We start from the raw sequence: 22,609 nt of genomic DNA, 5'->3' as shown, positions 1-22,609 counted from the left end.
GTGTGCTGACTGGTTAGCAGAACTGGGTTTTAGAATCCATCTGCTTCAGATGGATTCTCAGGGTGCATCTTAGAGACCCTGAGGGTCTCGATCAGAGCTTCCTACCTGGCAGATCTCAGAGCTGGTTCGTCAGACTTAGAGTCTGCACATCCTGACCCCACTTAGCACTTCCATGGCCGTCTCCAGGTCGCCGGGGATCTGTGTAGAAATTGCATTTGGCAGTGCCTCTCCACCCTAAGCGTTCTCCCCGAGATGGCATCTGCAGGAAATAGAGAGGGGCGCTTTCTCACAAAGACTACTGTGCACCCCTGGTCGGGCTCCCACTGTCTCTAAGGGTCATGTTACCGGGGAAGAAATGGGTTCCCATTCCGCCTCTGTGCTGCCCCCTAGTGTCCCTCCGTGGAATTGGGACAGATGACGTTGGAGGATCACTTGCGTGGCCTCAATCCCGCATCTCCGTGCAGGAGCTGAGATTTGATTTTCTGGCCAAAGCAGTTATATTCTGGCTCCTAAGTGATTTGTTTGCCATCGGTCTGAGCCTGTGTGTGCAAGTGTATTTGCGTGGGCTGTAGAGCAGCCGCATTTCACCCTGGAGTGGGTGTTATTCCCCTGGTGGACGTACTCATTCCTGTTCGCGGAGCACTTTGGGGGTTTTCCACACAAAGGTACTCTCTCGGTGAGTCAGCTTGTCATTCATGAGAACGATTCTCATCAAACGGCATCAGTGAAGTCTGTCACAAACGTTACTTTACTGAGTCCTTCGTGTGCGCCTGGTATGGTACATTCTTATTTAACTTAATTTTGGCATGTCTTGGCATTTAGGTTTGGCTTTCTTTGTGGAACATTGAGGTTTAAAAGTGAATACTTTGGCAAAGTTTTTATAATTGTAGATATATGGAACCTTGCCTGTAGGACCGTAGTTTCTAACTTTGCTATTTTGTTATGAAAATAGAGCTAAAAAGAAAATTGTCAAAGTCAGAAATCCTAGTTTATCTGTTCTCACTTCCTGAACAATTCCATCTTTGTCCCCATCCATTTAATAAAGCCAGACAGTAAAGCATTCTGACTCAGAACAGGAATTTATTATTTCTTCAAGCTCTCTATTTGGCATTTTTGGTTTGTGTTGTCAATGAAAAATAACAAATGCTTTTTTCTATTTTGAGGTATCTGAAGAATAATATAGTTGTTATGAAATATGTTTTTATAGTTTTTCAGTTGTAGCAGCTGTGCGGGAGAAGTTCTGATTCACCCTTGTTTATACAATACACATACATAGATTTGACTCAGTTTGTGATTTGTCTGTCAAGTATGCAAGAAGCAAGTGGTTTCATTGGAACCAGATACCATCCTACTCTTATTCAGAACAGAATACCAGAAATGTGACTTACTGGTAAAATTTCTAAGCGCCTTACCCTTTAAACAACTTGAATCCATTTTTACTTCTTGAAGTCATGTAAGAAAAAGTAGATGGAGAGGGTGAGTATTGTGACTTTTAGCAAACAGGATCCATTTAATGTGCATGCATATAGATTTTCTGATCACATACTGAGAAGGGAGACCGTAACAGTATATACAGTCTCCCTACCTTCCTGCATATACACCGTGAGGCATATCACTGCTCAGGTATCTGGTGGTCTCATGGAAGGAGCAAACGGGAATAACGGTGGTTCCGTTCTGTGCATTTTTCATGGGGCAGGTGGAAATCCACATTTGCTGATAACCTAAATCATAACATTTCTCTTTCGTTTTTGGTTAGAAAGTTCACTTAGCGTTTAACACTTTGGAAAACACGGCCATTGAAAATTTTTACCCTTTCATTCTACGAGCCTGCTTCAGGAATAAATTGATGAACATATAATAGGGCAGAATTCAGTCAGTCACTGCTGAAGGAATTCAGAACTGAAACTCTGTGCCTATGGTTACACACGGGGTGGGCGGGGGGAAGCAAGGCTCCGAGCCTGGTTCCGAGCAGTGGAGCGGGTGCCTTCTCCAGGCTCCTGCATTTCTCCTCACCTGCTCTCCATTTGCACGTGCCACCGTCTTTGAGCATCCACTCGGTTATTTCCTTGAGTTTATTCCTCAGCTGAATTCTCGAATACAGAGTAAGAGTGTTTTAAACCTTGCGATGTTCTATGTTGAATCGCCCTCCATGACTAACACAGCTCCCACCTGCAGCCGTCAGGCTGTTTCCTCACCCTCGTGAGCCTTCCAGACGGAACGTGGTGTCTCCCTTTGGTGAGTTAAACCTTATTCATGGGGTGGTGGTGGCCTGTACTTTCTATCATGAATTGCTTACTCAGTTCTTGCCCTGCTCTATTGTAGCTCTGAAAGAGGTTTTAATGCGGTAAGACGAGTAGCCTCTTGGTCCATGCTTCGCACAGCTTGTTGGTTTTACTTTGCGCTGGTCCTGTTTTTACATGTATCACACGTTCTCCGTGTTTCCATTCCAGCGCACCTCGCTCGGCTTCGGCACTCGGCTCCCCAGCACTGTGGCCAGGGGAACGGTGGGCCGTGTGCTGCAGGGAGCTCGGCCCGCGGGGAGGACGCAGGTCTCTGAGGACCCAGCTCCGGTTTAGATGTCATCTGCCAGGAGCATCTCTTCCTCCCCTGGTTCATTCCGGCCTCAGAGCTGCTTAGGAGTTTTTCTGTTGAGTTTGCTGAGTGAGGTGTGACTTCCATACAGAACGTGCAGGTGTTCAGCGTGCGGTCGTTTTGACAGATGTGTACACTGCTGTAGCTACCATCTTGACAGAGATGGAGCATTGTCACCACTTCAGTCTCCTCGTGCCCGCCAACCCCATCCACAGACTCCCCGCTCTGATTTCTCACCACAGATTGGTTTTGCCTCTGGTGGGCCCTCCGACGAGTGGAGTCACGTAGTGTACGGTCTGTGCCTCGTGTCACTGACTCAGCGCAGTGATGATGCACATTCACCCGTGTTGCAGGGGTCAGTTCTGGTGCTGTCTTATCGTGGGCAAGTGTTCAGGGTGTGAATATACTTCGTCTTGTTCATCTGCTTCCCTGTTGATGGACACCTGGGCCGACTCCGTCTCTGACCGTTAGGATAAAGCTGCCGTGAACATTCTCGTACAGGTCTTTCTGTGGACGTATGTTCCCGGTTCTCTTGGGTTTCCTCCTAGGTATTTACCTAGGAGTAGAATTGCTGAGGCGGGTGTATGTTTAAGGAACTGTCACACAGTTTTCCATACTCGCCAGTGCTGACCTGAAGCAAATAGACGGCCAGGTTTTCTCCAGCAGAGATGGGTTTATTCGGGATGAGCAGAGAATTGCAATTCAGCGTCTCAGCCGAAGCAACCACGTGCAGGTCCCCCCACGGCAAGGGAAGGAGACGCTTTTATAGAGGGGACAGGGGAGGGGGCGGGCTTAGTAAACAGAGCCTGACTTTTCATTGGCTGAGTCCTGGCAGGAAAGAACAGGAGTCTTTCTTCTTCCTGTTGGGCTTGGCTGTTGTCGCAGGGGTGAGCGCTCCCCCTGCTGGTCTTCTATTGGGGTTTCTGTTCAGTAGTGTTTTACACCAGCATGTACGAGAGGTCCACTAGTCCTGCATCCTCGTCAGCATTTACTCTTGTCTGAATTTCAGCCATTATAATAAGTCTTAAATTTAGGTAATATAAGCCCTCCAACTTCGTGCTTCTCTTTCAGTGTTGTTTTGGCTATTCTAGATTCTTAACTTTGACATACAAAACCTTAGAGTTAATTTGTCAATTTATATAAAAGAGCTTTGGGATTTTTGATTGGGATTCTGTTGCATCTATGTATCAATTTAGGAAAAATTGACAACTAAATAAAACTGACCACCGATTTATAAACATGGTGTTTCTTTCAGTTTATAGGTAGGTATTCTTTAATTTCTCTCAGCCATGTTTTGTCATTTTCAGCATAGATGTTTTAGACATTTTGCTTAAATTTGTCACTAATATTTTGCTTTTTGATTATACTGTAAATGGAGATTTAAAATTTTTCATTTTAATTATTTAATACTACTATTAATCCTGTGACTTTACTGAATTTGCTTATTTTTCCTAGTAGTTATTGTAGCTTCCTTTATTTCTGAGTTTTTAAAATCAAGAATAAATACTGACTTTTCCTCAACATTTTTTAATTATGGAAAATTTTAAACATCTAAGTCGAAAGGATTTTACAGTGAGCATTCATAGGCCCCCTGCAGATTCTTCTGTTTGTCATCCTGCCATCCATCTATCCATCCATCCATCCATCCATCTCACTTGTTGACACAGTTTATAGTAAGTGCCCACATCAGGACACTTCTCCCTAGTAAACTTCATTTAGCATGCAGTTCATTAACTTGAATTCCATATTTGTTTATACATCATTTGTTAATGATATAACATTTTGTAGTGATGCACTGCACAGGTCTTAAGTACTATACAGGTTGCCAACCTTAACAAAGCATGTACCTTTGCAACCCAAAGGCTTATTGAGCTAGAAATTTCACTGATGCCCCTCCCAGTTAATTCCCTACCAACCTTTGTTTTGGGGGTTTTTTTCAATAATAGTTTGGGTGGTTTTTTTTTTTTTTTTTTTTTTTTTTGCTTGTTCAAGAATTTTCATTTAAATAGAATCATACAATGAGTAGTCTTTTGAGTAGGGCTTTTTCATTCAGTGTGATGTTTTGAGACTCACCCGTGTGTTTGTTTGTATCACCAGTTGACTTCTTGTTGAGATTACTATACGTACGTACTACGGTTTGTCCAGTCGCTCAGAAACTTGGACTGTTTCTAGTTTGGGTACATTATGAACAGAGTTGCTATAAATAGTTTTGTACAAGTCTTTTTGTAGATGTATGTTTTCATTCCTTTTGGGGTAAGTAATGAGGATTGGAATTGCTGCATCATAGGGTAGTTATTTGTTTAGTTTTATGAAATGCTGTCAGACCTTTTACCAAAATGGCTGTACCATTTGAAAATGCTACCAACACTGTATGAATATGCCAGTTGTACATCCCTGGTGTGTTTTCATTTTAGCCATTCTAATGGGTATGTAGTAGTATCTCATTGTGTATTTAATTTGCATTTCCTCATGAGCAGTGATGTTCATCACTTTTTAATGTGTGTACTGGCCATTTGTCTATCTTCTTTTGGGAATGTATGCTTAAATCCTTTGCCCGCTTTTAAATTACATTTTGGTCCTTTCATTATTGAATTCTAGGAGTTCTTTATTAGTCTTAGGGACCAGTCCTTGAAGATATTTTTTATGGATATTATCTCCCAATCTCTGGCGTGTTTATACATTTTCTCGACACTGTTTTTTGATGAAGTCTCATTTATCAATTTTCTTTCTTTCATGGTTATTGCTTTTTGTGACCTAAAGAACCTTTGCCTGCCCCTAAGTCACAAAGATGATGTCCTGTGTTTTGCTATGGAAGCTTCATAGAAAAGCTTCTATAGTTGGGCCTAAAATACATCTTGAATTAATTTCTGTGTGTAAAGGTTGGGATAAGGGTTGTGGTTCACTTCTTTTGCGTAAGGATAGCCAGTATTCCAGCAGTACTTATTGAAAAGACACGTGGATTGCTCTGGAAGCCTTTGTCACCAAACATCACTCACTCCCTCAATCCTGTGGCCAGTTCAAGTGAGGGTCCACTTCTGGGCTCGCTCTCTCCCCTACTCCACGGATGCCCTGTACATCCTGTGTAAGTACCACACTGTTGGGGATCTCTTGGTTCTCGGGAGAGGGCCTTGAAGTACGGCTCTATGAGTCTTCCAATCAGTTCTTTTTCCGGATTGTTCTTCAGGTTTGTTGCCTTTCCATGTAAACGATCAGATCTCGGCAGTTTCCACATAAAATCGTGCTGGGATTGTTACTGGGATTGTCTTGTATCTCTAGATACATTTGGGAAATTTTAAGTTTTAACAGTATTTACTCTGAATTCATGAACATCATTTTTTCCTGTAAGTTGTATCATATATAATCGACACACAACACCATGTAAGTTTAGGGTGTACAGTATAATGACTTGACTTACACATGCTGCCAGATGGTCGCCAGAATGAGTTTAGTTCACAGCCATCATCTCATATGATTAAAAGAGAAAAAGAGAAGTGTTTTTTTCCTTGCGATGAGAACTTTTAGGGTCTCCTTTCTTAGCAACGTCAGATATACCATAGAGCAGTGTTAACTACAGTTGCCGTGTTGTACATCGCCGGAACTTATTTATGTTATAACTGGAAGTCTGTGCCTTTTGATCACCTTCATCCAGTTGCTCCTTCCCTCTCCCCCCGCTCCCCCGCCGTGAACATCTTTCAGGGCTGTCCAGGGATGTTTGTTTAGAAGACAGCCATAGTCTCTCCTGCCAGAGGTCGGGGCAGGCATGCTCACGGCCCATCATAAAAGACTGGCTTCCTGTCCTGTAACATCACCCGTTGTGTGCATGGGTCTCACCTGGCCGTCTGTGTCATCCTGTGGGCACTGGAGCAAGGACATGCTGGTCCTCTGGCTGCTGCAGCTGCTGAGGAACAGAGTCCTCTGTCTGCGATCAGGGGTCTTGCCTTTGCCACATCTATGAAACAGTGCAGACTCGCGTGATAGCTTGCAGATGGGGTGAAATCACAGACACGTCTCGGTTCTTGAGTTTCACTTACGATGATGGGAAACTGACAAGGATGTGGTTTTCTCAGAGGAGAGGATGCAAGCCTCATGGGTCGCTTGGTGAGATATGAGGAAAATCAGTGGAGCTCAGTGGCTCGCTGTGTTGACCAGTGCATGGCCTGGCAATAAACGGTGCCCCGCTTTGTGGCCTGACGATGGGGAGACATGGAGATGGTCACAGACTGACTGCGCACCACCCGGTCCTGTGCGGACACAGCAGCCAGCACGGCCCTCTTGGTGGCCGATTCTTCTCTGGGCAGGAGGATGTGCTCACCAGTTTGGTGGCACATGGCCCAGTGTTTCTCAGAGTGAAAAGAGGAAGGTCACAACCACCATGGGCAGAAGGCAGGCAGGTTGTTAGGACCTTGGGTGGTTCCCTTGGGAGATGAGTGGGGACTTGGCACAGCAGGATAGGTGGCCCTAGCGCTGACTGTCATGCCAACCTCGGGTCCAGTGGGAGGTGGCACTAAAAGGCCCGGTGTTTTTTGCGGTGGAGGTGGTCTGCGGTGCTCCCCAGCGCACCAGGTGTTGCTCTCCCTGGTGGCACAGCAGGAGGCTGCCCAGGGTGTGAAGGGGTTGGGTGTTATGTGGGTGGCTCCCGTTCTGTGGGGCCTTCCTGTCTGTACAGATCTCCTCCCCGCCCACTCCTGACTCCACCATCTGGCACCTGGAGCCTCTAAGACTCTGCTTTCTGGGACTTCCCTGGCCGTCCAGCCGTTAGGACCCCGAGCCCTCACTGCCAGGGGCACGGGTTCGAGCCCTGTTGGGGGAACTAAGATCCTGCCTGCCTCACGGCACGGCAAAAAAAAAAAAGAGAGAGAGAGAGACTGTGCTTTCTGCCGAGTTCTGGGGACGTACGAGCCATTGGGGTCCCTTGTTTCAAGGGTCCAATCCCCTCGGTTCTGTGGGCTTTTGGTTTCCTTCCAGTGTCATCAGATGGTCACGTGTATGTTCCTCTCTTTCTTCCAGCGGAACAATGTATCTGCCTGTGTTTTTAATAGTTAACAACTGTTCTTCATAGTTAAGGCAACTTTTCCTGTTCTTAATAGTTAACACACCTTTCACCTGACTGGTGAAACACCTGCCCTCCTCTGTTGCTTCAGAGGTCCACCAGAATTCTTTGACATAAGCAGGGTTTTATGTATTCTTGTTTCCATGGTGATGCTCTGGTGTTCCAGGTTACCCAGGCATTGGTGTACGACTCAAACCTGAGAAAAGCCTTCAGCCTTGCTTCTGGTTGCAAAGTTACGCTGGAAGCCCCCTGTTCTGGGCGGGATCACAGCAAGTATTAGCCACCAGCAGGGCCGCTGGCACAGTTATTGATGATGGTGCGACTTTGGTCTTCTTCTTGTGAGCGGATACGTTTGCAGGCCTTACTTCTCAGGCTGTTCGGTATTTTAACTGCAGCGGTAGCAGGGTTACGTTCTTCCTCCTCTTGCTGAGCTCTTTAACTGCGGGCGTTTCTCCGCGGGCTTTTGTTCACAGGTCAGTGAACCTTCGTCTGCGCTCGTCTTTCTGTCTTGTGCAACCCCCAGGCCATCCCAGCACCTTCCTGGGCCCCGAGACTGTGGCGTGCTCCGAGGTCGGTGGAGTGCGTTGGGGGTTCGGAATGACCCTTTTTGATTAATTTTACTGCTCTGGAAACCATCAGAGGACTTTGCTATGTTCAGGAAAGCCTGGTTTTACTTCTTTCATGTTTGGGGTGTTTTAGATGGAGTTTTAGAAGGAAATCCTAACAAAAAGAACTTTTGTCTGTAATTCTGTGCTTTTATGAAGAATTTGTTTTTTAAAATTCTTTACATCGAGATTCTGTAACTAGAAGTGGATACTCACGTATACTTTAAGAAAGACCGTTTGTCGATACTAGGTTCCAGAACCAGTTACGGGGCGGCTCTCAAGCAGAAGGGACTGAAGACCCAGAGAAAGATCTCTTCCTGCGTTGTCTTGTGATCAGCTCTTCCTCCCTCATCACAGGAGAGCTCTGGAAATCCCTTGAGGCTTATATCCCAGTAAAATCACATTGAATCCAGGTGATGTGCCTTTTTGTGGGAGATTAATTTAGCCACTCAGACTAGGGATGAACAGGACTTTTACTTTAACGCTTTCAAAGGAGGGAGGACGTCTGTCCTTGAAGGAGGGGGGTCCCAGCTTGGTGTGGAGTTGGTCTTAGGGGCCTGAACCTCCCACGCTGTGTGTCCCGTGCCCGGTGTGGCTCTCGTAGACCCGCCACTTCGTGTTTGTGTCCCCGTGTCGGCCACACATGTTGTCAGCTTGCAGCCACGTCCCCGCGAGAGTTAGAGCAGCACGTGCGCCCCGAGTGCCCACTGCTCCTTCCCCATCGGCTGTGGGGTTGTGATCTGGGACCTGCAGGCCAGCCGGAAGAATGGTTTCCACAGGTTTTTAAATCGTTGAAGGAAATCAGAAGTTCCCTATTTTAGGACACGTGAAAGTGACAAACCCCTCAGTTCAGTGCGCATAAGTCTTGTTTCCGTGGCGCCTGTGGCTGCTCTCGTGCCCAGTGGTGCAGTGGCATGGCCAGGCCCCAGGTGGCCCCTTCCAAGCCCCGGGGTCTCCCGTGCGTGCCTCGTCCCCGCTCCTCTCAGTGGCCGAGCGGGGTCTGGCTGCCGAGTGTGCACGCAGTGCAGCCCATGGGGGGCCGGCCTGCAGGGAGCACCAGCCGTTCACGGGGCTCGGGGAGGAGATCCGTCCTCCCTGACCAGAGCCCTGTGCAGCTTGAAGGAAGCGGGCGAAAGGAAGATGGGCCGTCCTGGTCCAGCCTCCCTCATGCTGCTGGGGTGGAAGTTGATTTAGAAAGAAACCAAGGATTAAACATCGTTGTTAGCTGTTAAGAGAGAATTTCTTTACCGCTTGTATCTAAAACTTTTAAGTTATTCCTGCCGTGAAATTGATTGGTGTGGAATTTTCCAGAAACGTGTTTTAAATGGAAATACTTACACCCTTAAACGCAACTCTTCACAAGCAGAGGAATGGGAGAAAATCACTTTGAAAGCACCCCACGCTGCAGCCTGGACCATGAGGGCCCACCGTGCAGGCCTGACGCCGCTGTGACGCGGGGTCTGCCTGGCATGAAACCCGCCTTCTGCTGAAACCAGGCCTTTCCTTCCCCTAATCCTTGTCGTCCAGAGGCAGTAATGCGCATTTAACTTTAGGCTCTTCTGTAGTTCAGGGCTTTCATTCTCTACACCCCAGGTAGGTATACTGGCGAGTTTGGGGGGTATTTCGACAGTAGGGCAGATGCTGGGGTGTAGGGTGTTCCCCACTCCCCTCCAGCGTCTGCAGCTGTACTCAGCTTCTGCTATTTTGGCATGTTGGAGAACTAGGTACACCGTTGTGTCAGCTGGCCTAACCTGTAGCTTTGCCAGAAGTTTGCTGAAGACCCTGATAGTGGCCTAGACCCTGTCTCCTTAGTTAAAGAGCTGCTTGCCGTGTGGCCCAGGCCTCTGCCTACGAGGTACGAGGTACCTGCTGCCCCTGGGGAAGCAGGCTGGTGGTTTCTGTGTTGACTGGAGAGGTAGCCACAGATTGTATTTCCCCAATAACTTGGGGGGCATTATGCGAAACAGATTTGTTCCCACGAGTCATAGACGCTCTCCCACCTACACTTAGGATGTCAATTAAGGCAGTGGAATTTGTCACGGTAATGACAGTACGTTTCATGCCAAGGTTGTGTAAATTCATAAATTTGATACGGGATGTGTTGATCATCAGATTCAAAGACTGACAGCATCTTCCTTTAAAGATGTTGGTTCACACTAGTTAAAACCAGGTTTTAAAGGTAAATAACCTGACCATTCTGCACCATTTATTACCAGTAAAGCGTTAAGTCCCCTGTGGACCTTTTTCATTTTAACCGAGTGCTTCTAAGCGACGCTGTCAGTACCGACCCTGTTTCCTCAGTGCGTGGGCCGGTGCCACCCTCAGGGCTCGGCCTGGACCACAGCCGTGCTGTTTCTTGGGCCCCTGCTCTTGGTAACAGGATGGCCAGGCAGGAGGCTGGAGATACCCAGCACTGGTCCAGTTGTGACCGTGAAAACCAGCTCAGGTGGTCGGTGTTCAATATAGAAAATAGCCTCTCTTGAATCACAAAAAAATAAGCTACCTAACACATCCATATATTCTGAGCATAACATTTTAGCATTTTGTTTGACTTAATTTCAAGGAAATCGCTAAAACCCCGAATGCTCTGTTACTGTTCTGTTTTTAGTTTTTGTTTTTTTTTGTTGCGCTACGCGGGCCTCTCATTGTCGTGGCCTCTCCCATTGCGGAGCACAGGCTCCGGACGCGCAGGCTCAGCGGCCATGGCTCACGGGTCCAGCCGCTCCGCGGCATGTGGGATCTTCCTGGACCGGGGCAGAAACCCGTGTCCCCTGCATCGGCAGGCGGACTCTCAACCACTGCACCACCAGGGAAGCCCTACTGTTCTGTTTTCAGATGGTTTGGCTTGGGAAGAGGCGATCACGCGCATCACCTGTTGCGGTTTTTATTATTTTCGATGGTCCATTGTTATTACGCTTGTACCTTATTTTTCAGATAGTGCGTTTATACTTTTCTCTTTTCCTCTGTAAACAGGTTGAAAGAATCGTTGACAAAAGGAAGAACAAAAAAGGGAAGACGGAATACTTGGTCCGGTGGAAGGGCTACGACAGCGAGGACGACACCTGGGAACCGGAGCAGCACCTGGTGAACTGCGAGGAGTACATCCACGACTTCAACAGGCGCCACACCGAGAAGCAGAGGGAGGGCCCCTGCACCAGGGCCAGCCGGGCCTCCCCGAACAGCGCCAGGAAGCAGATCTCCAGGTCCACCAACAGCAGCTTTTCCAAGGCCTCTCCGAAATCTCTGGTGGTCGGCAAGGAACACGAGCCCAAGGCCAGCCCGCTGTTTGCCGCCGGCCAGAAGTTCAGGAGGAACCCGGCCCCGTCCCTCTCGAACCGGAAGAACATGGACCTGGCGAAGTCAGGCATAAAGATCCTCGTGCCCAAGAGCCCCATCAAGAGCAGGACCGCGGTGGATGGCTTTCAGAGCGAGAGCCCCGAGAAACTGGACCCCGTCGAGCAGGGGCAGGAGGACACGGTGGCGCCGGAGGTGGCGGCCGAAAAGCCGGTCGGAGCTCTGCTGGGCCCCGGTGCCGAGCGGGCGCGGATGGGGAGCCGGCCCCGGATACACCCGCTGGTGCCGCAGGTGTCCGGCCCCGTGACCGCGGCCATGGCCACGGGGCTAGCCGTGAACGGGAAAGGTGAGTGACGGTCTTGGAGGGGCGTGGGGTCCCTGCGCCGGAGGGCAGTCTGGTGTGGGCCCGGGGGCTCCTGCGGGCTCCGCTTCTGACACATGTCTGTCTGCGGGAACCCCGGAGAGGTTTCGCCAGCCCCTGCTTTTTTTCCTTGAAGCCTTTGACATTGGCGTCTGAAGTCAGCACTGGCTGTCTCTGTTTCATTGGCCGTCCACAGGCTGGACCACCACGTTGGCTTGACTTAAACAGTGTCCCACTCTGAGTAGGTGATGGCTGGGTTTTTTGTTTGTTTGGTTGGTTGGTTGGTTTTTTACAGCTCGTTTCTACCTTTATGCATCTCTTAGGCACTGTGTCTCATGTTAGGAATCCATCTGAATTTTCTGAGTGTGACCGGTATTGATTAGAAGTCATGGTTTTCATTGTGCTAACCCATCTAAGTAACCGGAAGTGCCTCTCAAGGAGGATATTGATGACCTGAGAGCCTTCGGGACCTCAATTGGTCTCTCCAAAATAGTCAACTGTTCGGATTCCTTTTTCAGAGCAGGAGTGCGTTCAGTGTGGGTGCTCTTTTCTGTTCTGCTTTTACCCTGTTCCTGACCCGGACGCTGCAGCTTGGGTGGTCATCCTGTGGCCTCCCCGACCCCAGGACAGCACACCTGGGGATCAGCACAGACAGCTGACTTCCCTGCCCTTTTCCTGTACCTGGCGAGCCGCCACTTCTTCTAGAATTCTGTTACGTCTTCTCTGACGTATGCCTCACCTCACGGTAGGTGTACCTGCCTGCTGTCTTACTGGCCCCCCTGCTCCCCGCCTCTTGGCGGCTCCCATCCATTCGCTGTGATTCTTGGACGGGGGCGCGATCCCCGGTCGCCAGCTGCTGCACCTGGTGGGCAGGCGGCCCCGAGTCTGCACGCGGCCCCCCCCACCTGTCCGGCTCTCTCTCCACGTCGGGGCGCCGGCTCTTCTCTCCCTGTCGCTTCTTCGCCTCGTGGACACTGCTCTTCCTTCTGGTCCAAGAGCCACCCACTCTCATGTCCCTTTGTCACTCGTGCCCCCTCGCCGTCCGTGTTGCAGGAGTGGGACGGTCTCTGTACCTGTGCGCATCTCCCTCAGCCCACGCTTAGTAGAATAATACGACACAAGGAAAAGTGATGTTGGTTGGTTTGGGGCGCTCTTTTCCTCCAGAGACGTGTTCCCCTGAGACACTGCTCTGCCGTCTTGCTGTGGTGCATCCCGCAGGCTTGGGGGGATATGACTGAGGTCAGGGTCCCCTTTGCACAGTAAAGGGGCCTCTCGCCAGTGTTTCCCAGACACGGGCTTTGCCCCGACGCTGCTGCTCCGCCCTGCCTTTGGCCTTCGCCTGGAGCTCGTCCGCAGAGCTGACTTCTCGTGTGGTTGACCTGCCTACAGACACAGCCCTCTGACCTCGGTGCGAGGAAGAGGCACAGAGGCTCGGAGGCAGATGAGGCCCGACAGCCCGCTAATAGGAGACTCCACTCTACAGACGGGGGTCGGGTCCGGAGAGGCTGGATGCTCAGGCCGGGCGGGAATCAGCACGTCTCTTAGTTTCCACCCTGTGTTCTCCTCGCCACTGCCGGCCACCTTCACCAGGGAAAGAAACGTCTCCTGCTTCACCGCTCACTCGGGCCAGGTGCCGCCTGGGCTCTGGTGCTGCAGACGAGGCCCGGGCCCGAGCCGTCAAACTACAGCCCGCGGGCCCAGCCCTGTGTGGCCTGGGAGCTAAGAATGGTTGTTGCGTTTTCTGATGTTTGAAAAAATCAAGAGGAATAATATTTCACGATCCGTGAAAATAGAAGAAATTCAGATTTCTGTTCCACAAAGGGTTATTGGAACCCAGGCACGTTTGTTCACCTACAGTCTGGCTGCTTTCCAGCTGCAGGGACAGACTTGAATCATTGTGACGAGACTGTGTAGCGTGCAGGCTGAAGGTGGGCCGTTTGGCTTTTAACAGAAGAAGTTTGCTCACCCTGCTCTGGGAAGCCTTGGTCCTGGGGGTGGGGCACAGAGGCCTCAGATCCTGGGGTTCCCCTTTGATTGTCCACAGAGCTGGTGTGTACATACGTTTTCTGGCCGGAGGGGACCCATAATTTTCAAAACTATTTTGACTCTTAAGTTCCCACATTCTGCTCTCAGCACAGTTCTGCAGGGTTGGCTGCCCTCAGCAGAAGCCCTCAATTTTGTATATAAGGAGGGTTGTGGCTTCTATTTAAATAAAAAGTGGGTGACTTCCTTTTTTTTTATCACCCGTAGCCATTTCAGAAATTTTTCAGTGTCTATAAGGGTGTCTGTGGTTAAAACCACAGGGGGCGTGTAAGTGTAAAATCTTAAATTATTTTATCTTGTTCTGCGGACGTAGTTGATTGGGGTGAGAGTAACACCCTTCTCTCCTGCCCACCCGGGTCCCATACAGGTTGAGAATCTCCTCCCCACTTAGATGGGAGCAAGTCTGGCAGCCCCTCGGGAATGTCTTTAAGGCCATGGTGACCCAGGCCTGCAGTGGGGTCCCGGACACCTGTCAGGGCCACTGGGCGCCTTTGCTTCCTGTCACCCTCCTGCGTGGAAGATGCTTCCATTCTTCCTGCCACTGGACTGTGGGCTTCGGGAGGGACGTTGTCTTGCAGGGCTGAGCCTCCCCGCGGCCAGAGCAGCGCCTGTGCGTGGCGGGAGTGATTTGGGTAGGACAGTGCTTGCTGGAGAAGAGGCTGTGTGACACGTCCTTTTCTCCCTGTCACTGGGTCACACTAAACGAGAGCGGGTGCTGTTGAAAAGACAAGGTCCGTGGTCCAGAGCATGGAACCTTCCGGAAAACCACATCCTCGCCTCCAGTGTGTCTCTCTCCTGACGAGGAGGACCGAGGCCCTCTTGGGTGGTTGGTCCACATCCGTACATTCTTTTTTTTTTTTTGCGGTACGCGGGCCTCCCACTGCTGTGGCCTCTCCTGTTGCGGAGCACAGGCTTCGGACGCGCAGGCTCAGCGGCCATGGCTCACGGGCCCAGCCGCTCCGCGGCATGTGGGATCCTCCTGGACCGGGGCACGAACCTGTGTCCTCTGCATCGGCAGGCGGACTCTCAACCACTGAGCCACCAGGGAAGCCCCCTCACGTTCGTACATTCTTAACACAGATGTTTGTTTCTACCTTCCACGGTAATTTTAGTGCCACACCAGAACCCTGATTTGTTTTTCTAAAACTAATTGAAGCAGATACTTGCGGAGTCATTGGGAAATGAACCATCTCCTATTCAAAACATTAATCGAGTAGGGGGGATATTTTTGCCACCAAGCACAGCAGATACTTAAATGTCTGTTACCCAAAGAGTAAATGTTTCTGGAGAATTTTAACACACACATACAGTGACTTTTACAGACTAACCATATGTGTGTTTGGTTTTTGACTGTTTTAAGTATGAAACAGAGGTTTAAAAGATGAGTATAGGGCTTCCCTGGTGGTGCAGTGGTTGAGAGTCCACCTGCCGATGCAGGGGACGCGGGTTTGTGCCCCGGTCCAGGACGATCCCACATGCCGCGGAGCGGCTGGGCCCGTGAGCCATGGCCGCTGAGCCTGTGCGTCCGGAGCCTGGGCTCCGCAGCGGGAGAGGCCACAACAGTGAGAGGCCCGCGTACCGCAAAAAAAAAAAAAGATGAGTATATTGCTTCACTAAGAAATAGAAAAAATCTTAAATTTAGGCAATGCAGCTGTGTTTTCACTCTTTTTTATTAATAAGTTACTGTTTTCATGCTCTTTTAATTGCCTGATGAAGTAATCCTACAAAAGAAGCAATTGCTTTTAAAAACTGTATTATTGTTACTTTGTTCTTTCGTGAATTCAGATATATAGTTGATCACCATTCCACAAGTATGACATTTGAGAAAATACTAGTAGCAAAAACTGTTTTTTTGAAATGAGGTCTAAACCTTATCAGTGTTATCATGTAGGGTTGGCTGCTGGATTTTAAGTCAAAGCTAACAGATTTAGGAGGAAAATGATGGAGGAAATACCTTAACACACCACATGTCTTCCACCCTGTGAGCATTTCAGTTGGAGGAAGTTCCTAGGAGAAATTTTCAGGAAAAGCTGGCTGCTTCTTCGGAGGAGGAGGAGGAGCTGCAGCATAACTTCCTCCCAGTAAGAATATGAAGCAGATGCTGCCCGGGCTCCCGGTTCAGAGCTCCTCTGCAGGAGGGGCCCTGGGGCCACTTGCTGTGTAGGCGCCGACATTGCAGCTTACCTCCAGGGAAGGTTAGGAGGCCAGGAGACCAGTGCCCAGAGGCAGTCGCCGGTCAGCGGGGCCCCAGCAGGAAGTGTCCGCTGGACAAGAGGACGTTTGAAGCCACACTGTAGCAGACCGTCAATTGAATGTGTGTACGAGGGCTCACCACGAAGGATTTCCCTTTGAAAGCAACAAGCGTCTGTCGTGGTCTCCCACGCGGAAAGGCTGCAGGGGGGAAATGACCCACCGGCAGCTCGCGGGCGCTCAGCTTTGCCCGCCCTGAGCACACGGTAGGTGGCCCCGCAGAATGGTGCAGTCACCCCGTTTCCTTCCTGAGCTGAGCTCGGCAGCCCCCAAATCTGGATGTGCTTCAGATTCCAGTGGAGTTGTAGGCACAAGGCCCCACGGAGAAGAGGTTTCTGCCCTGCAGCAGCAGCCTGTGGGGTGAAGTCGGTCACCCCCAAGAGTCTCTGAAAACATACAGGCCGTCATCATTTTACTTGAAAACTTATAAATGGGCGGTTCTTCGCCAGTCCCCGATGTGGACCCCAGGCCTTTAAAGGGGTGCTTTCACTTGCCACTTGTTTGAAGAGCGAGCCTCTTTCTTTACACGTGGACCCACTGGTTTTGTGTGACGCACACCCTTAAACCCTCTTCTCCTGTTTCCAGTTCGGATTTCATTAAAGTGGACACAATCTCAGGTACTCACCGGTCTGCCTGGGTGCACAGCCCTAGAATTTTTCATTCCTCCCACTTTCTCGCTTACACCTGATTTGACCATTCCTCTTACCCGTGCGCTGTATATACTTTCCAGAGCATCACTGTCTTCTTTGAAGCATCAGCTCACCGTTCGTAATCATATCTCCTGTCTTGTGTAAAATGAACTAAGTGTGATCGTGACAGATTCAACGGGCCTAAGATGTTTTAGGGAGTCACCCAGCTGGCTCTGGACCAGCCCGAGTCCCCGCAGGAGGAACCCGACCTGACTGCCGAGCTCTGACCTCTGCTTCTGGGAGACTCGCCTCCTCGCTCCTCCGCGAGGCTTTAGGGACGCTCAAGAGTGCTTGGGACTCGGGGCAGCGTTGGCCCAGTGAGCCCACTTCAGAGCCCTGTGACTGTTTGGTTTTCTCTCTTCGTTCCCACTGTCTTTGTGTCTCTTCCTATTCCAATGGTTCTCGGAGTGCGGTGCCCAGAGCAGCATCAGCACCTGGGGACCTGCTAGGAACACACACCCCGAGGCCCCATCCCACCTCTCGAGCCGGACTCTCTCTCAGGTGGGCCCAGCACACCCTCCAGGTGGTTCTCAGGCCATCCTGTGCCGTGTTCTCTTGTAAGTTTGTGGTTTTGTAGAGCAAGATGGGAACGAACTATCTACCACTAAGTCCTTGTGTTTGTAGTATATTTTACGTTCTTATAGTTAGACAGATCTAGTTCCTATTCGCTCTTGAGATCTTGGTTTGAAATTGTCTTTAGGCATTTGTAAATTATTTTTAAATAAATACTTTAATAATTAAACATTTTTAATGACAGGAAAACATAAAATAATTAAAACATCTCAAAGAACAAAAAGAAAAGTAAAAGCTCCCCCCCAACCCCCACCTCCTCCTCCCCCACCACCCCAGAGAGAACTGCTGCTAACAGTTTTTTCCTTCCAGAAATTGTACAAACATGTACATCTTTTCAGTACATCAGTGGGCTCATACTTGTCGTGTGGTTCTACCACCTAGGTTTCTTTTTTACTTTTATGATACGTCTTGGCTGTATTTTCAGATCCACGTGAACAGCCCTCCTCCCTTCTTTCACAGATGTCGTGGTTATTTATCGCATGGCCTCAGTGATTTCATGTCAGTGCTTCTCAGCAGGGGGCACTGTGGCGCCTGTGCCTGGGTTCTCCCCTGGTTTCACATCCCTGGTCCTGCCCTTAAGGCACTAGAGTGGCCTCAGGCATAGTGTGTCGTGTTTCTGTCTGCCAGCACACCTGCATTCCCGCAGGGGCCTGTGTCTGGGCGCATCCTTTAGGTGAGAACCACAGCTATAGGCATTGTGAGCTTTTCCCCCGTAAATGAATAAATTTAATTGATGCTACAACACCAGAAATGGTAACGTACCTCCTGTCTTAAACACAAGTAATCCAGAAATACTGTGAATTTTGACACAAGTAATTTACAAGTACATTGAGTGAAACAGGAAAGTTGACCATGGCCGCCTCCCCTCAGAATACCATTTCCTTCCCCAGAGGGAACATTAACAGTTTGACGTGTGTCATTGCAGACGTTTCTCTGGGTGTCTGTTCTCTTCGACATGGAATCATCCTCCATAAGTGTTCTGCGATTTGTCTTTTTCATTTGACATCCTGTCTTGGAGAACTTTGTATTTTAAGACTCACATCTCTACCTCACTTCTTTTGAAGTCATAAACTTGATTTTTATTTTTTTGATACTATTTCAAACTTATGGAGAAGTTGGGGGACAGTACATGAAAAACCCGTCTCCCGTTTTATCCACGTTCACCGATTGTCTGCGTTTTGCCTCATTCGCTCTCTCCTCCCCCGGCCCCGTGCACGTGTGTATTTATACCCGCACGTACACGCGTGCGTAGACACTAGTGTTACCCTGCATCATTTGAGGCGGCACGCTTGCTGCTGTGAACAAGAGTAAGTGCAAGGGCTACGACTGACCTAAGATTCAGATGTTAGCAAATTGCTCTCTAAACAAGCTTGAAGACTGGGTGCCCATTGACCTGTTCTTAATCAACCTTTAAATATCTGCCCAATGAGAAGGTAGAAAATGGTATCATTGTTTTAATTTTAAAACATGAAAACTCTGTTTTTACAGGTTATAATTGCTGGTTTGCATTTATTTTTCTGTTAGTCCCCTTTACATAGCCCTTGCCTGTTTTGCAGTGGGCGGGGAGGGGGGGTGTTGGCGGTGTGTGGATGGAGGGATGGGTGGTTCAGCTTTTCCAAAGTGTGAAGACTTCATGAACGTGCATGTCACCCTTGCCCGGGGACCACACTCATCTCACGTCTGAGCCACTGTGTATGCCCGTCCTCCTGGCTCCCACGCCAGGGGGTAGAGTGAACGGGCCTGTCTGGTCTCTGCCTTTTAAGGGATATTTACAGCAGTTTAAAGAGAACAGCCCGAATTAATTTGCATTAATTTTATGGTCGTTGCCCAGGTTTGAATGTACCAAAGTGTGTTATTTTATTAACTTGGAGTTTTATAATTTTAGAAGAATTTGGATTCCTTAGGTCATATGCAAAGAAAGAAGCTTTCTGACTACAGTTCCTGTTCCTTTTGAACTTTGTAACTGAGCCGTACACGGCCAGAAGGAGAACAATCACATATTCAGGTGAAATTCCTTTTTTTTTTAAACGTTTGCTCTTGTTGCTGCCGACTAGTGGGGCTGAACACCTGTTCCAAACCCCACGCATCTTCTGTATCCTGTATTCTTATTGCTGTCACCCGCAGCGGGGGACTGGGCTTCTGGGATATGCTGCCAGTGACACCCTTGACGGACAGCTGTGCACAGCTGCGTGTGGACACCCACCCAGTCTCACCGCCGAGCCTGCCCTCTGTCGCCTTCGTTCTGTCGTAAGTTCTCCAACCTGCTGCTGCGGCTTCCAGAGCATCTCGTGTTACAGATGAGGCTGGTTCTGAAAGAGAAAGTGATTTGGTAGAGTTGGTGGGACAGGAGGGTCCATGATAGAACCTACTCCTGACTCCTGTTTGGTTCTTCTCTGTCATACGGGCGACAAGGGACTTTTATAAGCATGATTCACAATACTGGCCGTACTATAATAGTCGAGATTTCTTTCTGTCTCCAGTGAGTGAAATGACTCAAATCGGTTTAAACAAGCCAACAAAAATGCCTCCATTGGGTCAGAGTAGGATCCAGGCACAGCTGGATCCAGCCACCCCCAGAACCCCGTCTCCCCGCCACAGGCTCTCTGCTTCGTCCAGAGGGTGAGGGCTGGCGTGCCGACCCTCTCAGCAAACCGGGCAGAGAAGAGTCTCCTCCTTCCCAGAAGTTCCAGTGGGTGAGAACAGCTCACCCAGAGTCTGGCTCCCCAGGGAACACCCCAGCCGACGAGCAGTAGAAACGGGAGCTGGGCTGAGCCCCCGAGAGTCTCGACACATTTAAGATTACTGAGTATGTTTAAAATATAACTCCGCTCTCCTCGGCTACAGAAAATCGTGCGTGTTAAATACTGATCGTTGAATAATAACAGCTCCGGTGACTGTCCCGTGCCGGCCTCTGGGTGGCCCTCTCTCGCGGACGTGGCCCTCTCCCCGCCGGCCGCGGCTGCTTGCCGTGAAAGTGGACCCGAGCTGCCCTGTCACTTCCTAGCTTTGTGCGTAAGTTGGGTGCTGTTCTGCCTGTTGTGGCCCTCGCAGTCCTGTCTCGGGAGCTGTCACTGTGTGTATCTCCTCCTAATTTGATGTCACCTTTTAAAAGTCGGTCACATTTTTAATTACACATGAGGAAAGGTGATTTTCACAAGTCAGTTTATCAGGCACCGCTTGAAGGAAGACCCTTACTAGGAGTTGAGTTCCCCAGGATGCCCTCGCTGTGGGCGGAGGGGTCTTCAGTGGCCCGGGAACCTGGACTGGGTGGAGGAGAGCCGATTCCCTAGAGGAATCTCTGAGAGGAAAGTCTGGTGGGGAAGATCCAGAACAGGTGGACAAATTCGATAAAACTGTAGACGGTGGGGCTTCCCTGGTGGCGCAGTGGTTGAGAGTCCGCCTGCCGATACAGGGGACGTGGGTTTGTGCCCCGCTCCGGGAAGATCCCACATGCCGCGGAGCGGCTGTGCCCGTGAGCCATGGCTGCTAAGCCTGCGCGTCCGGAGCCTGTGCTCCGCAATGGGAGAGGCCACGAGAGTGAGAGGCCTGCGTACCGCCAAAAAAAAAAAAAAGAAACAGTTACCCTCGTATAGCAAATCCCCGTCTTCCCTAGTGATGAGGGGCCAATGTAACTGCCTCTCAGTCTAGAACCATAAATAGGACCTGCCGAGACATCGGAAAGACTTTTTTGTCCCAGGTCGTGTTCTGAACTGTGTACGTGCTCCTCGAGGCAAGGGGATTTGTTACCCCTTCTCCTGTTCACTGGGCACAACTCCCCCAGCCTCCAGCCCCCGCCTTTGGGAAGATGCGCGTCATAATCTGGTTTCTTTATGGTAACGTCTCGTCTGCCTTCCCTACTTCATTCGTTAAGAGTTTGTGCTTAAAAATATTTTTAATGGGGACATAGTAAGTTCTCAAAATACCTTAAAACAACCCCCTTTCTGGCCAGTTATCTCAGTCACAGTCATCTCTCATTTCTGTCTGCAGTTCAAGTTCTCTTTTACGTGTGGGTGACACGAGGCGGGCCAGGGGAGGGCAGTTCTTTCTTACGTCAGGAGAAAAGAGGTGGATGCCTTAGGGGGCCACGTCAGCCCCTGAGAAACGCAGCTCTCCCACCTCCATGCTGAGAGGTCACCATCACAAAGTCCACACGCGAGAAGCGAGACGTTGGGTCACCAGCAGACCTCACAGTCCCTGTGTCGTCCACTGCACCAGGAGGTCAGGCCCCACCCCGTCCTCAGTCCTCAGCTGCAGTTTTAAGGCTTTACTGCTGTCCCAGCCCAGCCCACCGCCAGCCTCTCCTGAATTCCAGAAGTCAAACTGGGTCAAGCAAATAGTGCGCCCGTGAGGACGGTTGTGGAAATGCTGGTGCATCCCGGTCTCGCTGACTCTGGGCTCACATGAGGAGGAGGTTGACTACCCTGAGTCTGCATGGTGGGCTCTGCCCTCCGCAACCCCAAGACCCAGACGAGGAACGTGAAGCCCACTGAGGCGTCCTTGCTGATGGACGGCACCGTCCTGACTGGTCTCTGGCAGCTCCCTGCCCGTGTGTCAGGGTCGGTCCCAGGTCTTAGTCCTTGGGATCTGATGCCAGTGTGGGTGCTGGCCTCCCCCGTCCCCCAGGACAAGCCCGGATTGTCTCCTAAACTAGTCGCCGATTGTGAAAAACAGGATTTGTCACCAAGGAGGACAGTATCCCAGCGCGTGCTTCATCCAGGGCGTGTGCCGTCGGGAGCCACCTGGGGGCGGGTGAACCGCTGTGTCATCTCGAGGTGATAAAGGGAGTCGTGAGGTTTGTTTCTGAGAATTAAATCAGTGAAGCCTTGGGCTCCGTCTGGGTTGGGGGCAAAGACCATGGAGCCTGAACCACGTCTCGTGTCTGGAAGCCCCTCACTTGCTCAGGGCTGGCGGCTCAAGTGCTGAGCCCCTTACGATGGAGGCCTTTCCTCTCCAGCCCACAGGACCATTTCTAGTGTCATTCTCGTGGCAATTCCTGCAACTCTACAGGGGTTGGAGCCTTAAAAAAAAGTCACCGGTTCTAATTAAATCTTAAAGTAATAAGACGTGGTATGTGAGGAGGCCTGCCCGCAGTTTTAATTAAGTTTCATGTTGGTAACGGGGGGTGAAGGGTTCGCCTTTCATCCAGTGGGTC

General features: G+C 50.0%; 1 protein-coding gene across 1 annotated transcript in view; it reads left to right on the top strand.

The window, feature by feature from the left end:
- Positions 1–22,609, top strand: part of CDYL (chromodomain Y like) — a 131,061-nt gene that overhangs the window by 72,142 nt on the left and 36,310 nt on the right. Inside the window, exon 2 of the mRNA XM_082639569.1 lies at positions 11,221–11,887. Coding sequence (XP_082495695.1) covers positions 11,221–11,887 — 667 coding nt within the window. The remainder of the gene's footprint in view (positions 1–11,220; positions 11,888–22,609) is intronic.

The sequence above is a fragment of the Mesoplodon mirus genome (assembly GCF_964341445.2).
Source record: "Mesoplodon mirus genome assembly, chromosome: 12".
In the NCBI taxonomy this organism is placed as follows: Eukaryota; Metazoa; Chordata; class Mammalia; order Artiodactyla; family Ziphiidae; genus Mesoplodon; species Mesoplodon mirus.
The sequence above is the reverse complement of the archived record's forward strand: the minus strand, read 5'-3'. Positions and strand labels throughout refer to the sequence as shown.